This window comes from Ochotona princeps, chromosome 1 (assembly GCF_030435755.1).
Source record: "Ochotona princeps isolate mOchPri1 chromosome 1, mOchPri1.hap1, whole genome shotgun sequence".
In the NCBI taxonomy this organism is placed as follows: domain Eukaryota; kingdom Metazoa; phylum Chordata; class Mammalia; order Lagomorpha; family Ochotonidae; genus Ochotona; species Ochotona princeps.
Genome location: NC_080832.1, coordinates 71943315 through 71962567, shown reverse-complemented (window position 1 = coordinate 71962567; position 19253 = coordinate 71943315). Strand labels below are relative to the sequence as shown.

At 40.4% G+C, this 19253-nt stretch overlaps 1 protein-coding gene across 3 annotated transcripts in view; it reads right to left on the bottom strand.

Moving 5' to 3' along the window:
- The window catches only part of RARS2 (arginyl-tRNA synthetase 2, mitochondrial), a 60850-nt gene that overhangs the window by 22089 nt on the left and 19508 nt on the right, over positions 1-19253 (bottom strand). For all 3 annotated transcript variants that reach the window (XM_058660920.1, XM_058660926.1, XM_058660931.1), the window contains exons 6-8: positions 12385-12440; positions 7947-8030; positions 4085-4161 (exon numbers count right to left, since the gene is read on the bottom strand). In XM_058660920.1, the coding sequence (XP_058516903.1) occupies positions 4085-4161; positions 7947-8030; positions 12385-12440 (217 nt within the window). The remainder of the gene's footprint in view (positions 1-4084; positions 4162-7946; positions 8031-12384; positions 12441-19253) is intronic.

Sequence of the window (19253 nt, the reverse complement as noted above, 5' to 3'; positions counted from 1 at the left end):
TTTACATATATTTCAAGGTACTTGTTATATACTTATTAAGGTCTGTTCAAGTAGTTTAAGTCTAGGGGGAAGTCTGAGTATTTAAAAAATTATTTAAAAAGGAGGTAGGCATTTGATCTAGTGGTTAAAGACACCGGCCAGGATGTCCCAGTCCCATGTCAGAAAGCCAGGGTTCAGTCCCAGGCACTTCTAGATTCCAGCTTTCTGCTAACGTGGACCCTGGGAGGCAGCAGGGATCTTACGAGGTGCGGGTTCCTGCGACTCATAAGGGAAACCTGGACTGAATTCCTTACTCACAGCTTCTGACGTCATACAGTCCTGACCCTTTGTTGGCATCTGGGGAGTAAGCTGAAGAATGGGAGTTGTCTTTGTATTTCAATCTCAGTGTCAAATAAAAACAAAGTGTTAAACCGATAAAATAAATGACATCTCCCCAAACTCATACTTGTTACTTTTAGAAACTACTTTTTAGGGAGGGCACTGTTTTAGTGTACCTGAAGTTGCAGGCTGAGGTACCAGCAATCCATACTGCAGTGCTCAGACCCAAGGACCAACTCCTCTGCCCCAGTTTCCTGCTAAGGTACCTGTACTGCAGCAGATGACAGCCCAAAAACATGGTCCTTGCCACCCATGCAGAACATCTGAATGAAATTGCTGGCTTTGACTTTGGCCTGGCCCAGCCTGGCTGTTCATGGCATTTGTGCAAGGAATCGGTAAAGGGAAAACCTCTCTCCTTATTTCTCTTCTATCCCTCTGTCACTCTTGCCCTTAAAATAAGTGAATAGGGCCCGGCAGCGTGGCCTAACGGCTAAAGCCCTCGCCTTGAATGCCCCGGGATCCCATATGGGCGCCGGTTCTAATCCCGGCAGCTCCACTTCCCATCCAGCTCCCTGCTTGTGGCCTGGGAAAGCAGTCGAGGACGGCCCAAAGCTTTGGGACCCTGCATCCGCGTGGGAGACCTGGAAGAGGTTCCTGGTTCCTGGTTCCCGGCTTCGGATCGGCACAGCACCGGCCCGTTGCGGCTCACTTGGGGAGTGAATCATCAAACGGAAGATCTTCCTCTCTGTCTCTCCTCCTCTGTGTATATCTGACTTTGCAATAAAATAAATAAATCTTTTTTAAAAAAATAAGTGAATAAATCTTTCTAAAAAAAATGATACAAATGGAACAACCTTTTGAAAAGTATTCCAGAGCAATAAAAGTATGTTACTTTTTCATCAGTCAAGTGAGAGAGCAGGAAAAATCTGCTACAAAATGATTTTCCTAGTAGAAACAATAAACAAATTAAAAGTTAAACAAAAAACTTCAAATACTGATTACCATAAACATAAGTCCTAACTTCCTGTACAACACAGCATGCTACAGTAAAAGAAGGGTTCTAGGTTCAGAGAAAAGCCAGTAGCAAAGCATCTGTACCAACATGAAAATGTGGCAGAAAGACGACTGGATGTTACATATTTACATCAGAGAAGATAATTGTAACTACCCCACAATATCATTTCTAACCCAGCTGGGGAACACACTGGGGATATTAATCATGGTATAACTTAGAAGGGGCCAGACCACAAAGTCCTACGAGATGGCCCAGGCCAAATTCAAGCCAGAATATTCAAACCGCCAAAACCAAACTACTGCGTTGCTGATACTACATTATGGGAAGAGGCGACACAAGAAAGGAAAACACTGTACAGAGTTATGACTAATGGACATTCATGGCTCAAGAATCATTTGTGGTGTCAGTGAGAGGTTCAGCTCAGTGCACACAGCATTCAGGAGCCAGACAGCCTATGTCTGAATCCTGAGTCTGGCCCTTAGGTTCATCCTAGTTAATCTTACAAATGGAAATTAGCATTTCTGATACTAGTTATTACTTCTGTGGACTGACAACAGTTTTTACATTCCACAGTTTAATAAAAACGGAGAAAAGAACAAAAGGAACTGTAAGATCAAACTCATTCAAACATTGATTGCAAGGTTCTGTGTTTACAACTGGAGATGAAAGATGGTAAAGATGCGGTGGATCCTCTCAAGAAGCTTATAACTTGACAGAGAAAACACGGGTTTCATCAAAGTTTTGAGAAATATATTTTAACAAAAAATAAAAGATACATATAAATTGCTCTAGAATTTTACTTCTCATCAGCTAACGCGAACATTATTTAATACTACATCGGAAACAACCAGGCTTGGAATCAACATCCCTCATTTCCTCTGTGCCTACTGTGGTTATCTGAAATGACATCGAGAGTACTTCTCATCACCTAGCCTGTCTCAGACACTGCAGGACATCAAGGAGGTCACTCAGCTGGCTAGCATCTCACATCAGCTCCTTACAAGCCTTTCAGATTTGTTCTTAGAAATAAAATAGTTTCCTTTACCAACATTTGTTCTTGAGATACACACACACAGAGGAACATATTTCTCATTTACAGTAAAAGTGGTAAACCATTTTGGATCTGCAAAAATTAGTATAAAGACACAATAACCTGCCCTGCAAGCCAGGAAAGGAGGAAGACAGTAAGTAAGTGCCCTTATGATTTTTCTGTCTCCTAAGAACAAGCAGCTCTTACTTGCCTCCTACTATCTATAAATGCTACTTACCATAGGAGTCATAAGGCAAGTGAGCAGAAAAGAGAAGAAAAGAAAAGAAAAGAAAAGAAAGAAAAGAAAACACTATAGTTCCTAAAACATCCTTTGCCTGATTTCCTTTTACATGTGTATCCATCGGTCAACACCTACTAAAATAGGAGAGTTCTACTATTTTCAAGAATCTCAAATAACAAATGTAAGCTTAGGTTTCTATGGCATTTGAACATAGATTTTAATATTACAGGAAATACACATTGACTATTTCAAGGATTAAATAAATACTTATGAGGCAGGGTAAGAGAAAGCTAACAGGATTAAATCATGTATAGAGATACACTCTAAATCATGTCACAAGTTCTCCAAGCAGATGCTTGTATTTTCTATGCCACGAGTGTCTTTGTGAGGACTGGATCTGGATAAAAAAAAAAAAAGTTTTGCTATGTCTGTGGCAAAAAGAAGTGTAAAACCATAGTAAGAAAAATTCCAGGCCCCATGATAGCATGTTTTATTTATAGACAACCACAAAGTTATTAATGTTTAAATCTTTGCCTATCAATACAATTCTAAATGGAAAGAGAGAGGGAATCTGTTGGTTAACATTACTCAATCTATAGGCACTTATAATGCAGTGCAGTGCAGGCAGGGACTCATAAGGTAGTGAAAAACTTTGAAAGGTCTTTAAGAACTACAATGTGGTCTTGTTTAATTCTATTGCAAAGCCAGCTGCAGGAGAATCATGTAACTACAAGGAACACTAAGACATGGTCCCTGTGGCTTTGGGTGCAGAAATAAAGCATCAAGTTCTTCTCCCCATACATGGGCAGAACCTCTTTACTCTGAGCCTTGGTATATCACCAGCATGGTCGACATTGTTTCTGCTTCCTTTGAATGTACCAAAATCTGCAGAGATGACAACTGGGACAATTAAAAAGGAACACATGCCTTGAAATTACTTGGACAGAAAGAGCTGCATTAATGTACTCGGGGAAGGATGGAAGACAGAAAAGCATGGTATTCATGAGACTATATAAAGAATAGCAAGGAGCTCACATTTGGCAAAATTCAGAAAAATGAGCTGAAAAACAGAAATGAACCCTACACTAAAATAAATAAATAAAAGCAAAAAACAGTTTGTATTCATTTTTTCAAGTCTAAATGAATTACAAGTATCATCAAATAGAGCTGCAATACTTACCACCTCACAGAAAATTAAGAAACTTCATTTTCTGGTAAATCTGTTATTAAGGTTTATTCAAAGGTTCTATACATGAAGAAACACTGCCCTAAATCTACCAGAACAGTAGGAAAAGAAGCACGTGCATTTGGAAATGAAAAGAACTCACGAGCAAAAGAAAGGCAACATTTTCGATTCAGTTGGTTTCTTGCTTTAGGGAACATACCTTTCAAGTCTCTGAGATTAACAACATGTTACCAAGCTACACATTACTCTGCAAAACCTTTGAGGCATTTTCTAATACTGCTACTACAAACTTACTTCAAAGAGATGCTGTAAAGGATTGGACTGGAGTTTTTCTTCATAGCCAAACAGTTGGAATCCAGTTCCCAGAAGACCTATCATGATAATCCAAAAGTGAAATAATAAAATGGAAAGCGTATTAGTCATGGGAAAGAATAGGTAGAGTTCTTTAAAAATAAAATCAGTCTGTCACATAAGTATGGATCTTAAGAAAGCAAAAACACATGCTTTCCTCTGTTACTTGGTGACTGACACAAGTCAAACTCAATATATTTAAGCACAAACTCAAAACAGCATATTGACTATATCATTGAAATTAAGTTCACATAGAACAAAAGACTGTCAGCTCATCTAAGGCAGGGTTTTGGACTAATTCACTTTCGTACCAACATCTTATTAGCAGACATTAATAAACATCTACTGAGCAACTACTCTTTGGAAAGACATCATGATGCTGGGTATTAGATACTCAAAATGTGTAAAAAGAAACTGATGTAAAGTGACTTAAAGCTTTTGTTTTAGATATATTTAAAAAAAGTTTTACTTACACAAAATGCAGGTGAATAGACACACACACACACACACACACACACACACACACACATTTCTCATCTGGTGATTCACTCCCCAAACAGTCCCAAACAGGAACAAGAGCCAGAATTTAGATCAGGTTTCCTACCCAAGTGACAGGAACTAAACTGCCATACAGGCACACAAGCAGGAAACTGGAATTAGAAACACAGCCTAGACTAGAATTTAGAGCATTTCATTACAGTATGTGGGTAAAATTCTTATTCCCAAACTTTATAACATTGTAGGTATTAACATAAAACAAAGGTAGAGATGGGCTTGGTGTTGTATTAGCGACTAAACTAGTAACTGAAATAAAACAAAAAAGATAAACCTTGAAACATCCCTGATTACAGGTCATATTCAAGGTAATCAAGCAACAAAATTATTTGGCAATTGCTTCTTTTTTTTCAGTCTTTAATAATAAATTCAGCGTTTAGGGACAGGTTACTTAGAAGCTTTAAACAAAATGCAAACTGAGGAGCCTGCGTTATGATACACATTATGTTGCCACCTACATCAGCATCCCACACGGGCACAGGTTGCACTCCTGGCCACTCCACTTCTAATGGTGTCATGCCTGGTAAGGCAGCGCCACAGGCACCACATGCTTGGGCTCTGTCACCTGGATGGGATTCCAGGCTCTTGGGTTGGCCTGGCCCAGTCTAGGATATTGCAGCCACCTGGGGACTAATTCAGCAGTAGATACAAAATCTCTTTCTGTGTCTCTCCTTCTCCAATTCTGCCTTTGAATGAACATATACATGTGTAAAAAAACCACTAATCGAGGTTTGTAAACCAGGATATTTATATTCCAGAGATATATTTACTAAAAAATTATCTTAATTTCAGTTTCAAAGGATATATGCAGCCTGGCTGGGTAAAAGGCAAAAGATTTTATTACTAAACTAATCTGTTTTTACAACTATATAAAACACCAAGCTTGAGACCTAACAGACTTTCTGAAATACACTCTGTATGAGGCACAGCAGAAAGTAGAATCCTATTAAATATACAGATTTTGGAGTTTAGAAAGGAATGAGATGGCTGCCTGAAGCTTCAGGTGCTTTCCTGGAAGAGCAAATGTGATTATGATTCAGTGTCTTGAGAAAGTGTGGAAAAATGTTCAACAGATTCTTAAAAAAAAAGAAGAAAATTAAAAAAAAAAGAAATGACAAATATAAAAATCCTTCCATTTAGCATCAATTTAATACATTTTCAAAATTGCATTCTGTACTTAGGAACTGCCTGCCAAGTTTCAAATGGGACAGCTGACACAGTAATATTGTAATTCTTCAACAATGCGAGTGTTACAATACAATGTTGACAGATCATTAACCAGAGTAGTTCTTTGGAGAAAACCCACTATAATAAATCTTGCAGCTAAAATTTAATGAATACCATAATCACATATTCACTAATGTCTGTGAAATGTCTAAGTCAGTCAAACTAATACAAAGTAGATGCCATCTATTAAGTCAGATTGTTGCCTCAAGCTTAAGTTTCTCACTACCAGCTGTCGTGAGCTGCAGGTGGGTTTTCAAAACGCAGGGCACAGTTCATGATTCCTCAACAGGCAACAGTAACTGACTGCTAACATGGTTCAAATTCTGCCCTTTCTAGAGTCTGGAAAATATATTTTTATTAACTAAAGGATATTAGTCATAAAGATTGTAATAAATTTCCTGCGGGTTAGAAAACTCCTTCAAATGAGTCAGCTTTACATTGAAAACTGCAATTTCATTTCATTGGACATGGAACCTTAATGCATTTGATAGAAGCTTCAAAATATTAGCTAGCCTTTCTTTTGGATTAGTATTCTGAAACTGAATGTCTGTGACATGCCAAGCATTGTGAATTAAATAATTAATACACAGTGAACACAATCAACAATTGTGTCCTCTAGAAGGATCGATTTGAGTATAGCTCAGCACGAAGAAGGAATGTGGTGTTAGGAAAAAGTGCGCAAGGATGTGACTGGGTATCAGGAAATGCTTTACGGGACTGACTCTGGGGCCAAATACATAGTATTCTTGGAGACTTTAAGCAGTTTGAATACACATGCTACACAGCAGCACTTCTTGACCACAGCAACTTCATTGATCTGTCCTCTCATACTATGGTCATCAATTTATAAGATCAAGGAATGGTTTTGAGGAATGCATGACATTAAAGACAATTTGTGGCAGTCAAACATTAGGGCCTAACTCTTCTTTTACTTTTGATTCTCCCTCTCATCCCTGGCTCTCACTATATAGTTAAAGGGGGAACTGAAGTTTTGCACAGTTTTCACTGGCCCGTGAAAGGCTAACAGACCCTGCCTCATGCAGAAGGACTTGGATAAACTGGAATTCACTGGATTTAAGAAAGCAGGGCTGGGGCCAGTGCTATGACATAGCGGGTTAAGGTGCTGCCTACAACACCAGCATCCCATATGGGTGCCAGTTTCAATCCATCCAGCTCTTGTTTTTTCAGTTCAGCTCCATGCTAGTTTGCCTGTGAACACAGAGAAGATGGCCCCAGTATCTGGGCCCCTGTCATCCACATGGGGGATCCAACTGGAAATACTGGCTCCTGTCTTCAGGCTAGCCGTACCAGGCCACTTGAAGAGTGAACCATACGATAAGGAAAAGTATAGACAGGGGTTGGTACAGTGGCTCAACAAGCTAATTTTCTACCTGCAATCACCAGCATCCCATATGTGTGCCAATTCATGTCCCAGCTGCTCCACTTCCCACCCAACTCCCTGCTTGTGGTCTGGGAAAATAGCAGAAAATGGCTGAAGTCCTTGGGACCCTGCACCCATGTAGGAGATCTGAAAGAAGCTCCTGGCTCCTGACTTTGGATCAGCTCAGTTCTGGCCATTGCGGCTACTTGGGGAGTGAACCAGCCAAAGAATATCTTTCTCTTTCTCGTCTTTTCTCTGTAAATCTGTCGTTCCAATAAAAAAAAAAAAAATCAATCTTTAAAAAAAAAAAAAAAGGAGTACAGATAGCTAGACCTTCTTCTTCTTCTTCCCTGAATATTCACTTCTAAACCTCATAAATGTAAGCCAATTTTATTAAAAACACAAAATTACCTGATTCGATCAGGTCTTACTCTGAATGTGTGGTATTTCCTTCCCTGAAACTTACTTACCTGGTAATTACCTCCAATGAATTAAAAGATGATGTAAAAAGAGTCACTAGGAAAAAAACAGGCAGGACGTGGTATTCCAATAAGAGTCTCTCATCTCGATAATCAAGTGGCAAGATACTTAAACATGGCAAATATTAGAATGAAATGAAACAAAATCTCCAAATGTACTCACCAAACTGCATGCCCCAATCTCCAAGGTAATTTATTCTGGTTACTTGATGTCCTAAAGCTTCTTTGATATTTGCTATAAAATTGCCTAATAATCAATAAAATACAATTTCTCATTCCTGTTGTTCACTTTGGCATAAGAACCATAAATTTCTCAACTACTAATGAATCATACAGAAAATTCTTCCTGCAAAATTGATCAATTCAATCTTTTTTTTAACCAAACACTTTCATTTATATTATAAAGAGGGAATGAAACTACTTTTCGAGCAAGAATCCCAAAGAAACTCATAATTTTCATAACAGAATTTTCTATCAACATTATTAATGGAAGTAGGGAACACAATAATTGTTATTCCTAGTCAACTCCAAGGACAGAAAGCAATGGATTCTTAGTGATTAACTGTATGTATATAATTTATATTTCTAATTTGGCTATACCCCAAGAAGCCATTGCAATGTTTTGTTCATTTACTTTTGCTTTGATGACTAACTCACTCTACAGCAATTGCAAAGTCCACTTCCCACACGCCTCTCCTAACAGCAACCACTGGTTGGAGTGCTTTATTTTCCAGTAGTGCTGACACTGGTTTGCTATTCAACAATTATACCATGTTCCAATTAGTGTACTTTCAGAAACTGAAGAGGTTGGGAATCCAAAAATTGTAATTCGCAGGGGTTCTGTGGTCAGGGCTCCAGAAGTCACCTAGGTTTGGGCAGTCAGGAGTACTTCATATGTAAGACATGGGTAAAGGGAGCTAATTCTGTTGTTTCTGACAGGCACGGTATGGATGCTTTATTTGAGGGCAGGGGATACGACAGAAGCCCTATTGGCTTTTGCTTGGGACTTCAAAGACCTGTATGAAACCTCTTTGATGGAAAGTATTTAGACCAGGAAGACCATCAAACCTTCTTTGACTTGCATGGGGCTCTAGACATGAGGAGAGGTTGCAGAGGTACTGGAGATCCCTAGGCATTCAACCCAAGTTCTACAGTGCAGTTTGGAAGTCACTTTTGCCAGTTTAATACAAAGCTTCTTCAGTCCTCTCAACAACTTTGTAAACTATTCAACACCCTGCAATAAATCCCTTCTTGCCTCAGTTGTGAGTGAATTCAGTTTTGTGCAAAGAAAGCTTCACCAATATGAACAAGTGACTTCCAGCTTCCCGAGGTTGCACTTTCCAGAACTACACAGTCTCAGTAATAGGAAGCACCTCTGGCAACTGGGACTCAGACTGTACTCAGCTTTTCTGAGCATGTTCTTTCAAAACTGCATCCAGGTTTTGGAATTACGACTGTTGCTGTTGGGCCCGGCGACGCGGCCTAGCAGCTAAAGTCCTCGCCTTGAACGTCCCAGGATCCCATGTGGGCGCCGGTTCTAACCCCGGCAGCTCCACTTCCCATCCAGCTCCCTGCTTGTGGCCTGGGAAAGCAGTCAAGGACAGCCCAATGCATTGGGACCCTGCACCCGCGTGGGAGACCTGGAAGAGGTTCCTGGTTCCCGGCTTCGGATCAGCGTAGCACCGGCCATTGCGGCTCACTTGGGGAGTGAATCATCGGATGAAAGATCTTCCTCTCTGTCTCTCCTCCTCTCTGTATATCCGGCTTTCCAATAATAATAAATAAATCTTTAAAAAAAAAAAAAAGACTGTTGGTGTAATACTTAACTCAGTCTTTGGAAAGTTAATATTAGGAACTCAATTTCATCATCCATAAACCAGAATAATGTTTATCAAACATACCTGCTATGCAACTAAATTGGATAGCACAGTAAAGCAAATGTATCTTCCTGGTCTAAATACTTTCCATCAAAACAACTTTAATCTTGCTATACTCATGTACTTATAACAATTCTATTGATTTATTCAGCCAGGTTTTCGACTTTTTTTTTTTTAAACAAAGGCTTACTTACTTATTTGAAAGGCAGAGTTAGAGAGATGAGACAACAGATCTTCCCTCCACTGGTTCACTCCCTAAATGGCTTCCACAGTCAGGGCTAGGCTACCAAATCTAGGAACAGAAGCTGCTTCTGTGTTTCCAAAGTGGATGCAGGTTTCCAAGCACCGGATCATCTTCCTCTTCCATCCCAGGTACATCAGCACAGAACTGGATCAGAAGTGGAGCAGCTGGGACATGAACTGGTCCCAACACGGATGCCAGCATAATGGGCAGCAGCTTTATTCACTATGCAGCAGTGCCAATAAGTACTTTTAATATAGTATATTTCTCATACTGTTCTTTCTTATTTCATCAAGGAAAATCTGTTGTCATTTTATTTCTGAAAATGCTGCTCAGTTACTTTGTAATAATGAAAGTTGATCCATTTTAACAAATTATGTTACTAGTACTAATCTCCTATTGAAAAAATTTAAGTAAAATGTTACAAAGGAGATTCAAAAAGTTTGGTTAAAATAGAATTTCAAATAAGTGTAGGGGTTGCTGTTTGGTACATCCTTGAGTACCAGCTCCTGTCTCCAGCTTTCTGCTTGAAGGCAGCTGTGACGGCTGACGTGACTGAGTTACTGCCACGCCTGTGGGAGACCTGCATGGATTTCCTTCTGGGCTCCTAGTTTGGTCTCAGCCCAGCTTTGCCTGTTGGAAGCACTTGCGGAGTTAACCAACTGATGGATGCTATCTTTCTCTATAAGTAATAATGACTTTTCGAAAATCAGATAAATTTATAACAAAAAATTGTCTAACTCATGTATACAAAGAATCATCAACAAGTTAATGAAGGGGAGGAGTCTGATACAGCTGTAGAGATGCTGGCTGTAGAGCCTGCATCCTGAGTTGGAAGGCCTAGATTCGAATCTCAGCTCTACTCCTGATTTGAGCTCATTGCTAATGTGCAGCTGGGAGTCAGCAGGTAGTTGGGTTTCTGCCATAAACAATGGAGATCTGGAGTAAGTTTTTTTTTTTTTTTAAAGATTTATTTATTTTCATTACAAAGTCATATATACAGAGAAGAGGAGAAATAGAGAGGAAGACCTTCCATCCAATGATTCACTCCCCAAGTGAGCTGCAACGGCTGGTGCTGTGCCGATCCGAAGTCAGGAGCCAGGAACTTCTTCTGGGTCTCCCACGCGAGTGCAGGGTCCCAAGGCTTTCAGCCATCCTCGACTGCCTTCCTAGGCCACAAGCAGGGAGCTGGATGGGAAGTGGAGCTGCCGGGATTAGAACCGGTGCCCATATGGGATCCTGGTATGTTCAAGGCGAGGACTTTAGCTGCTAGGCCACGTCGCCGGGCCCTGGAGAAAGTTTTTAGTTCTAAGAATTAAGAGGTTGAGCCAGAAAATGGGAATTGTCTGTGTCTCTCTTACTCTCTGCCTTGCAAATAAAATTAGAAATTTTAAATGCTATTAAAGGTTGATGGAAAATGTGTATTATGAGAAACTACTCATGGATTTCCATTTTTCTGACTCAAAGTAAACTTCCCTTTTAATGTCATTTTCTACAAGCTTTTTTGAAGCAGCATAATAAGAAATATTCAAGTACAAGTTAAATGACTTTTTCTTAAGCATACCATATAGGTTTCAATGCTGCAAGGAAGATTAGATGAGATAAACTCCAAATCCCTTCCAATTCTAATTTCGGGTTTTAAATTGGGCTGCTCCATAATGTCATATTTTAAACAAATGAAAAAAACAAGAATGTTTTACCACACTGCAGCCATGAAGTACTATAATAATCTCACTTTATTAGAAGACTCATGTTTTCCTGTCCTGAACGTTTCAGTTATGCTCAGATGACAAAGACTGAGTTTCTTTTCTAAAATATAATTCACTATTAAAAAAAGTTTAGAGGGTTACTATTATCCTCATGTAACTATATGCATATATATATTTTAGAAGTTAAAATTGGGTCCAGCACAGTAGCCTAGGGGCTAGAGTCGTTCCTAGCACATGTGCAGGATACCATATGGGTACTGGCTCATGCCCCAGCTGCTCCACTTTCATTTCAACTCCGTGAGTGTGGCCTGGAGAAGCAGTAGAGGGCGGTCCAAACCCTTGGGACCCTGCACCCATGTGGGAGACTTAGAAGAAGCTCTTGGTTTGTGGCTTTGGATCAGCTCAGCTCCAGCTGTTGCAGCCACCTGGGGAGTGAATCAGCAGATGGAAGATCTTTCTGTCTCTCCTTCTTTCTGTAAATCTGACTCTCCAATAAAAATAAATAGATCTCTTAAATAAAAAAAGTTAAAATCATCACATACATATATTTAAAATTGGGTTATGAATTACTCTTTCATTTTTTGAGGTTAATTTCATTGTTCAGTTTCTAAAATTTTTTCCCATTCATGTAACATTTAATTAGTATTAATCTCATAGCAACTTAAACATTTTTATGTTTTTACCCTTGTTATCTAAGCATAAGACATTAACTTATATTATCAAATACTTCCCCAAAGACCTGTTTAGCATTTTTTGACAAAACTGAACACTTACCTATAATAGTAGAACGCAAATGTCCAACGTGAAACTTTTTGGCAACATTAGGTGAACTGTAAAAATTTACAAAAGTCACTCTTTATTCTTAGGATAAGAGAAGAATAAACTAGGTCATGCCTCCATAGTTTGAAATAATTGGGGGTGCAACTGCCAAGGAGGCCACAGGGAATTGGATGCCCTCGGAGGCTGAGTACTCTGAGGTCACCCACCCCCAACCGGAGCTTCCGCAGGGGATGGAAGAAGTCCAAACACTACCGTGCAGAAACCAACGTCATCGGAAAGACAACCAGAAGCCCTGAGCGGTCCGCAGAAACAGAAGAACAATAAACGTCCTTCGGGACCAGGGAGGAGAGCTTTCTCTGGTCCGAGCCTGGCTCCACCTCTGGACCCCCACCCTCCCTCGCAATGACCATCGGGATCGCTCCAAAAACCCCTCATAGCAAACAAACAATCATACAAACTAAAAAAACCTAAAATAAATAGATAAACAACAAAAAGTAGAGCTTGGAATCTGACAGGAAAGAGCTGGCGTGGATTGGCTAATGCCTCGCTGGGAGGGACACAAAGATTAGTCACTCCTCACCATGGTGTTGAGGATTTTCCTGCACACCCCCCCACCAAAAAAAATGTTCTGCACCTTAATTGTTGACAAATGTCTTGTTAGAGTTACAAGCCAGTCTATATTATCCTAAAATCTGCCAAGATCAGCAAAATTATACTTCAACACAACAAATGGCTAAATACTAAAATGAAATAGACACGAGACAGCTGAATAGTACCTAATAGCCATTTTAAGGTATACAGCAGCCGGTCCTGTATATAAACTAAAATTGAAATGTCAATGAGCTAATCATAGGTTGTGGTTAAGAACTTGCTTTTTTCTTTTTTAACATACTGGTTATTCAGAACCATGTCAATTCCATAATGTTGCAAATTGCTGTTGATGTTATATTGGGACTCTTAATTGACTGGGATGATATTCTACCAGCTCTAACTTCGGACCAGAGATGGTCTCCCCAAGAAACTGTTCAACCCATCTGGACAATAAGTAGCTGGACTCTATGCTTGGTATACGTTTGCAAGGAAAGAATCTTGATTGAATTTGAACTGTAATACTGCAACAAGGTGGAGGAATCCACCAGCGGGGAGGGGCGTGGGGAGGGGGGGGGGATTCCCAGAGCCTATGAAACTGTCACATAATGCAAAATAATTAATAAAAAAAAAACTGGAGAAAAAGAAAAAAAAAGAAATAATTGGGGGTAGGCCTTTTGGTATTTAGGGTAAGCTTTTGTTTAAAATGAGAAAGCCAAAGCAAAAATAAATTAGATTTCTGAAATAATCATCTTAATGAAGATGATCCTGTGATTCAGAAAGGGGCACACTTACGAAGCAGACACATTTAACAAAAAAAAAAAATGATGAAATTCAGAGATTTTTTTGGACAAAACAACACAGATTATTTGCAATTTTTAGTACAACAGTTGTCAAAACCTCTACCCCCTTAAAAATTATTGAAGAGTCCAAGGAAACTGTTTATGTGGGTAAGCTCTGCAAATATTTATCAAAAATAAAAATGCAAAAGTGTTATACACAAAACATTCCAGAATAATCAGAAATGTGTTTCCCTACTCCAGATTCTCAATCACTACATTTATGACCGCTGTGTGTAAGAAGTTACATTCATTGAACTATAACACTTACTACCTAACAATGTCACACTCTTTATATGCATCACTTCATTTAGTACTCATTACTGTTCTGCTTTAAGTGTGTTTGAAAATAGAAGTTTTTCAACATTAAAAATAGTTTTTTGAATTTTGGTCTGTTACCAAAGTCTTTTATGTACTTTCAAAATAGATTATTATTATAATTTGGGGCTGGTGCTGTGGTGCAGTGTGTTAAGCAGCCACTGCAATCCTGGTATCCCTTATGATCACTGCATCAAATTCTGGTTGCTCCACTTCTGATCTGGCTTCCTGCAAAGGTGCCTGTCTGGGAAGGCAGTGGAAGATGATCCAAGTGCTAGGGTTCCTTCCCACTCGTATCAAAGACCAGGATGGATCCCCAGGTTCCTGCTTTTGGGCTAGCCTGATCCTATCCACCTATTGGGAAAGTGAACCTATGAATATATGTGCACATTATGAAATTACAAAATTGAGAAGTGGTTCATTTAATTAGTATATAGAAAGAAAATGTTCTTCTATAGGTTAAAAAAAATTCCATTTCCAAACAAAAGCAAATAATAATGATTGGATTTGCCTTTATGCTTTACACACACACACACACACACACACCCAGAAACAGAAGAAATGCTGGTTTTCTGAAGTTACACAACAGACAGGAAAGGACTGTAATTGTGACAGAACGAGAACATATAGGTAAGCCCTTGTATTGTATCACTTTACTGCCTCCCTAGTAAATTTATGGGATGAAGCTAAAGCAGAAAAATCTATAGCATGAAACATTTACGTCAAAAAAGAGGGGCCAACATTGCAGTGTACCAGTTTAAACATCCACCTGATACACCTGTATCCTATATGAGCATCAGGTTTGAGCTCTGGATGCTTGAGGCCCAGCTGCTCCACTTTCAACCGAGATCCCTGCTAACATACACAGGAGGGCAACACAAGATGGCCCAAGCACTTGGACCCCTGATATTCATATAGGATATTCATATAGGATATTCAAATGAAGTTCCTGACTCCTGGCTTTGGCCTCGTCCAGCCCTGGCTTCACTTAGGGACTGAACAAGTAGATGGAAGACCTCTGTTCTCTGTAAATATGCCTTTCAAATAAATAAGCAAACAAAACATTAAAACAGAAGAAGAAATTTTCCAAATCAATAAGCTTCTCATTTAGGATGCTAGAAAAGGTGAAACAAACTAAATTCAAAGTAAACAGAATAAAAGGGGGCAGAGCAATGGTTCAATGGCTAAATAACTTGCCTTGCACACACCAGGATCCCATTAGGGCACCAGTTTGTATACCAGTTGTTCCAGTTCCCTGGGAAGGTAGTAGAGGATGGTTTGTAGCCTGGGAAGGTAGCAGAGGATGGCCCAAAGCCTTGGGACCCTGCATACATTTGGGAGAACCTGAGAAGGCTCCTGGCTCCTGATTGACTCAGCTCTACCTGTGTGGCCAATTTGGTGAGTGAACCAGTGGATGGAAGATCTTTCTCTGTTTCTATTTCTCTCTGTAAATGTCATTTTCCAATAAAAATAAATAAATCTTTTTTAAAAAAAAAAAGGAAAGGAAAAAGGCAAAAAAATATATATATATTCTGGACCTGGCACGATAACATAGCGACTAAATACTTACCTTGCATTTGCCAGGATCCTATATAGGTGTAAGTTAGTATCCCGGCAGCCCTGCTTCCCATCCAGCTCCCTGCTTGTGGCCTGGGAAAGCAGTTGAGGACGGCCCAAAGCCTTGAGACTCTGCACCCACGTGGGAGATGCAGGAGAAGCTTTTGTCTCCTGGCTTTGGGTTTGCTCACTTCAAGACGTTGCAGCCACTTGGAGAGTGAACCAGCAGATGGAGGATCTTCCTCTCTGTATCCCCGTCTTCCCAATTAAAAAAAAAAAAAAAAAAATCTGCTGTTTCCCTCACCCTGCAAAGGCTTGCCCACATCTGTTCTTTGGGAATGCCTTACTTGCGAACAGCAGTGGAGAGGGAAGAACTTATTGGAAGATGAGGAAAGGCCACCCCTGCAGACTGTTCTACAGATTCCATTCACACAAAACAGGAAAGGCTAACTTTGCAGAGAAAAACAACAGTAGTTAGCTTCACCTACTAGTTGGGGTCCAAGTCCAAGATGAACATCCACCTGCCCTTGTCCTTCATTACACTGTCTGTAGAGAGAATTCATGTAAACTTGCAGGAAAAAGTTTACAACCCTCAAACCCAGAGCTCCATATCCCAATCAACCTAACCTGTTTCTATCATCTTAATTAACCTATCATCATCATCAGCCTTATAATTGAGGGAGAACAGCCTTTTGAGCATAGTGATGATATCTTGTGCTTTTCTGTGGAAAAGTTGCTTCCTCTGTTCAAGACAGCAGATATTTTAAAAATTCTCTTCTCATATCTCTCATTCGCAAAAGAAATTAAAGAACAATGTTTTCCATCAGTTTTGATTCGGCCTCCAGCCTCTCCATTTGTCTGTATTATGAAACCATTAAGGTTAAGCTTTGCAGCATGTGGAAAACTTTGAAGGGAACAAGCAACAAGCATCTCCTAACAGTGCAGATGGAAACTCTCAGACAGCAAAGGTGGCAGCCTGCATCAGCATTCACAGGCTCATTAAAATTCCAGCCTTCCTTAGCTGCTTTAAAAGACAGGGGCAAAACCAGAAACAAATCAAATGCCACACAAAAAGCTTACAGAAGGCAACTCAAACAGAGCTAGACATTCTTGTAAGCATGACAAAAACAAGCCGTATATGGGAAACAAAACTTAAAGACCAAAGAATCAACAAGTAATAAAGACTCAGTTTCTGATATTTTGAGAGAAAGGATGACGCAGAAGTAAAAATGTAAAAGCTGACAAAAATGAGAATTGGAAAGAATTTTCAAGTTTCAAAAAACTCAATGTTATAATGTCAAGGAAGAATGCACAATAACAGATATCACACTGCCTCCTGACTGGCTTTCCTTTCCTGGCTGGAAGTAATAGAAAAGAATCTAAATAATGAGACCAAAGGGCCCGCAAGGAGAAGAAAACGATGTGTCCTTTATCAATTTTTAAGAATGCAAATAACTAAAGAGGGTCATTCTTGTCATTATACCTGGCAAGAGAATGGAAGAGAAATGCCTGGAGAGCTAAGTAATTGAGCCACCCTGGACTTCTCCCCTCCATAAGGTCTTCGGATGCCTAGTTTCATAATTGATCTCAAGGTGGTAGAACACTGATGGAGCTAATCTCTGTAACCTTGATTTCCTAACCTATGGAGTCATGGCTGATGGTTCTTGCTTTAAGACACAATTAGGAGCTAGAGAATGTTTTATGGGAAAACAACAACAATCAAGTAACTTAGAATATATTCTAAGTAGCTTCTGGGCTATTCAGTCTCTATTTCAAACACTCAATTCAACTCACTCTACTTTGCTCAACTGCTCAACCCAATTTTAATACCATGATTGCATGGGATCATTTAATATCATCTTAGTGTAAGATCTGTTCACATATTTCTGCTTTCCACTGGAGTTGCAGATTATTGAGCAATCAGTCCTCATCCTAATGTGTCAATGGGCGCCAGTTCATATCTTGGCTGCTCTGCTTCCCATCCAGCTCCCTGCTTGTGGCCTAGGATGGCAGCAAAATACGGCCCAAAGCCTTGGGACCCTCCACCTGCTTGGATGATCCAGAAGCTCCTGGCTCCTGGCTTGGGACTGGCTCAGCTGCGGTCACTGTGGCCACTTGGGGAAGAGAACCAGTGGACAGATCTTCCTCTCTCTCCTTCTTTGTATATATTCCTTTCCATTAAAATGAAATAAATCTTTTAATAAAAATAAAACAAAAAACAAAAAAACCCAAAGTGATGTGTCCAAGTCTCAACAATTGTGCTTTTTCTTTTTTCCAAAGATTATTTGTTTTTTTATTGCAAAGGCAAAGTTACAAAGAGACAGAAAGATCTGCCATCCACTGGTTAATTCCCAAATGGCCACAATGGCCACAGCTGAGCCAAACTGAAGCCAAGAGCCAACAGTCTCTTTGGGTTTCCCACGTGGGACGAGGATTTGATGGCTTTGAGTTGTCCTCCACTGATTTCCCAGGCAATAAAGCAGGGGACTGGATCAGAAAACAAGCAGATGGGACAAAAATGGTGCCCATATGGAATGATGGTGCTTGTATGTGCAGGATTAGCGATTTGAACCATTACACTAACTCTATCATTCTGCATTTTCCAAGAAAACAATACAGTGGTACAGACAACATAAAACTGAAATCTGAAACACTTATTCTTGCGGATTACTGAAGCGCTAATCATAAGCAAAATTTAAAACTGCTGGTGCACTCCTTCCACTGGTGAGTATGAGAGGTGGCAATGGGGGTGTGGGCTAGACAGCACTAGGCTGCTACAGCTGCTGGCATGAGATAGAGCCAGAATGCATGTGGGCCATCCAGCTAGGCTGCAGCACCAGCAGGCAAATGCTGCGACTGGGTGTGAGTCATGTCAGGCTGGACTATGAAACCCCTGGAAGGTGCAAGATCGGGTACTGGGAACATGCCTGGCAGGGGAAATTTGGGTAATGCCCTGCAAGGTTGTACCTATCACTGGTGAGCATGAGAACCAGGGCTGGGAGGTGGCCAGGCTGGAAAAGGAGGCGACACCTGTTGGCATATGTGAGGGCTGGATCTGGAGGCAGGTCAGGCTGAGTTATGCCGCAGCACTTACAGGTGTGCATTAGAGCTGGATGAGATGCAGACTGGACTGGGCTAGGCCACAGCAGAGAATGGCACATGTGAAAATGAGGGCAGCCAGCAGGCTGTTGGGGTGGCACTGAATAGGCTGCTTATGCTGGTATACATAAGGACTCGGTCTGTGGTGGGCTGGCTGGGCTGGGCGGCAGCTTCCATCAGGTCATGTGAGATCTAGGACTCACGTGGAACTGACCAGGCAACTGCATCTACCAGTACGTGCATTCTGTGGTGCAGGTGACAGACCCAACCTGACCCTGCACTGGCTGGCGTACACAAGAGTCAGGTCTGAGGTCATCCCAGGTTGTTGCGGGCTAAGGAGTTGATTAGCACTCGTTAAGCTGAGCACTATAGGGAATGGGCTTGGGGCTAAAAGCACCTGGTCTAATTGGACTCATCTGTACCCAACAGTCTGCTAAAGAGGGTGTGGGGGAAAGAGTATAC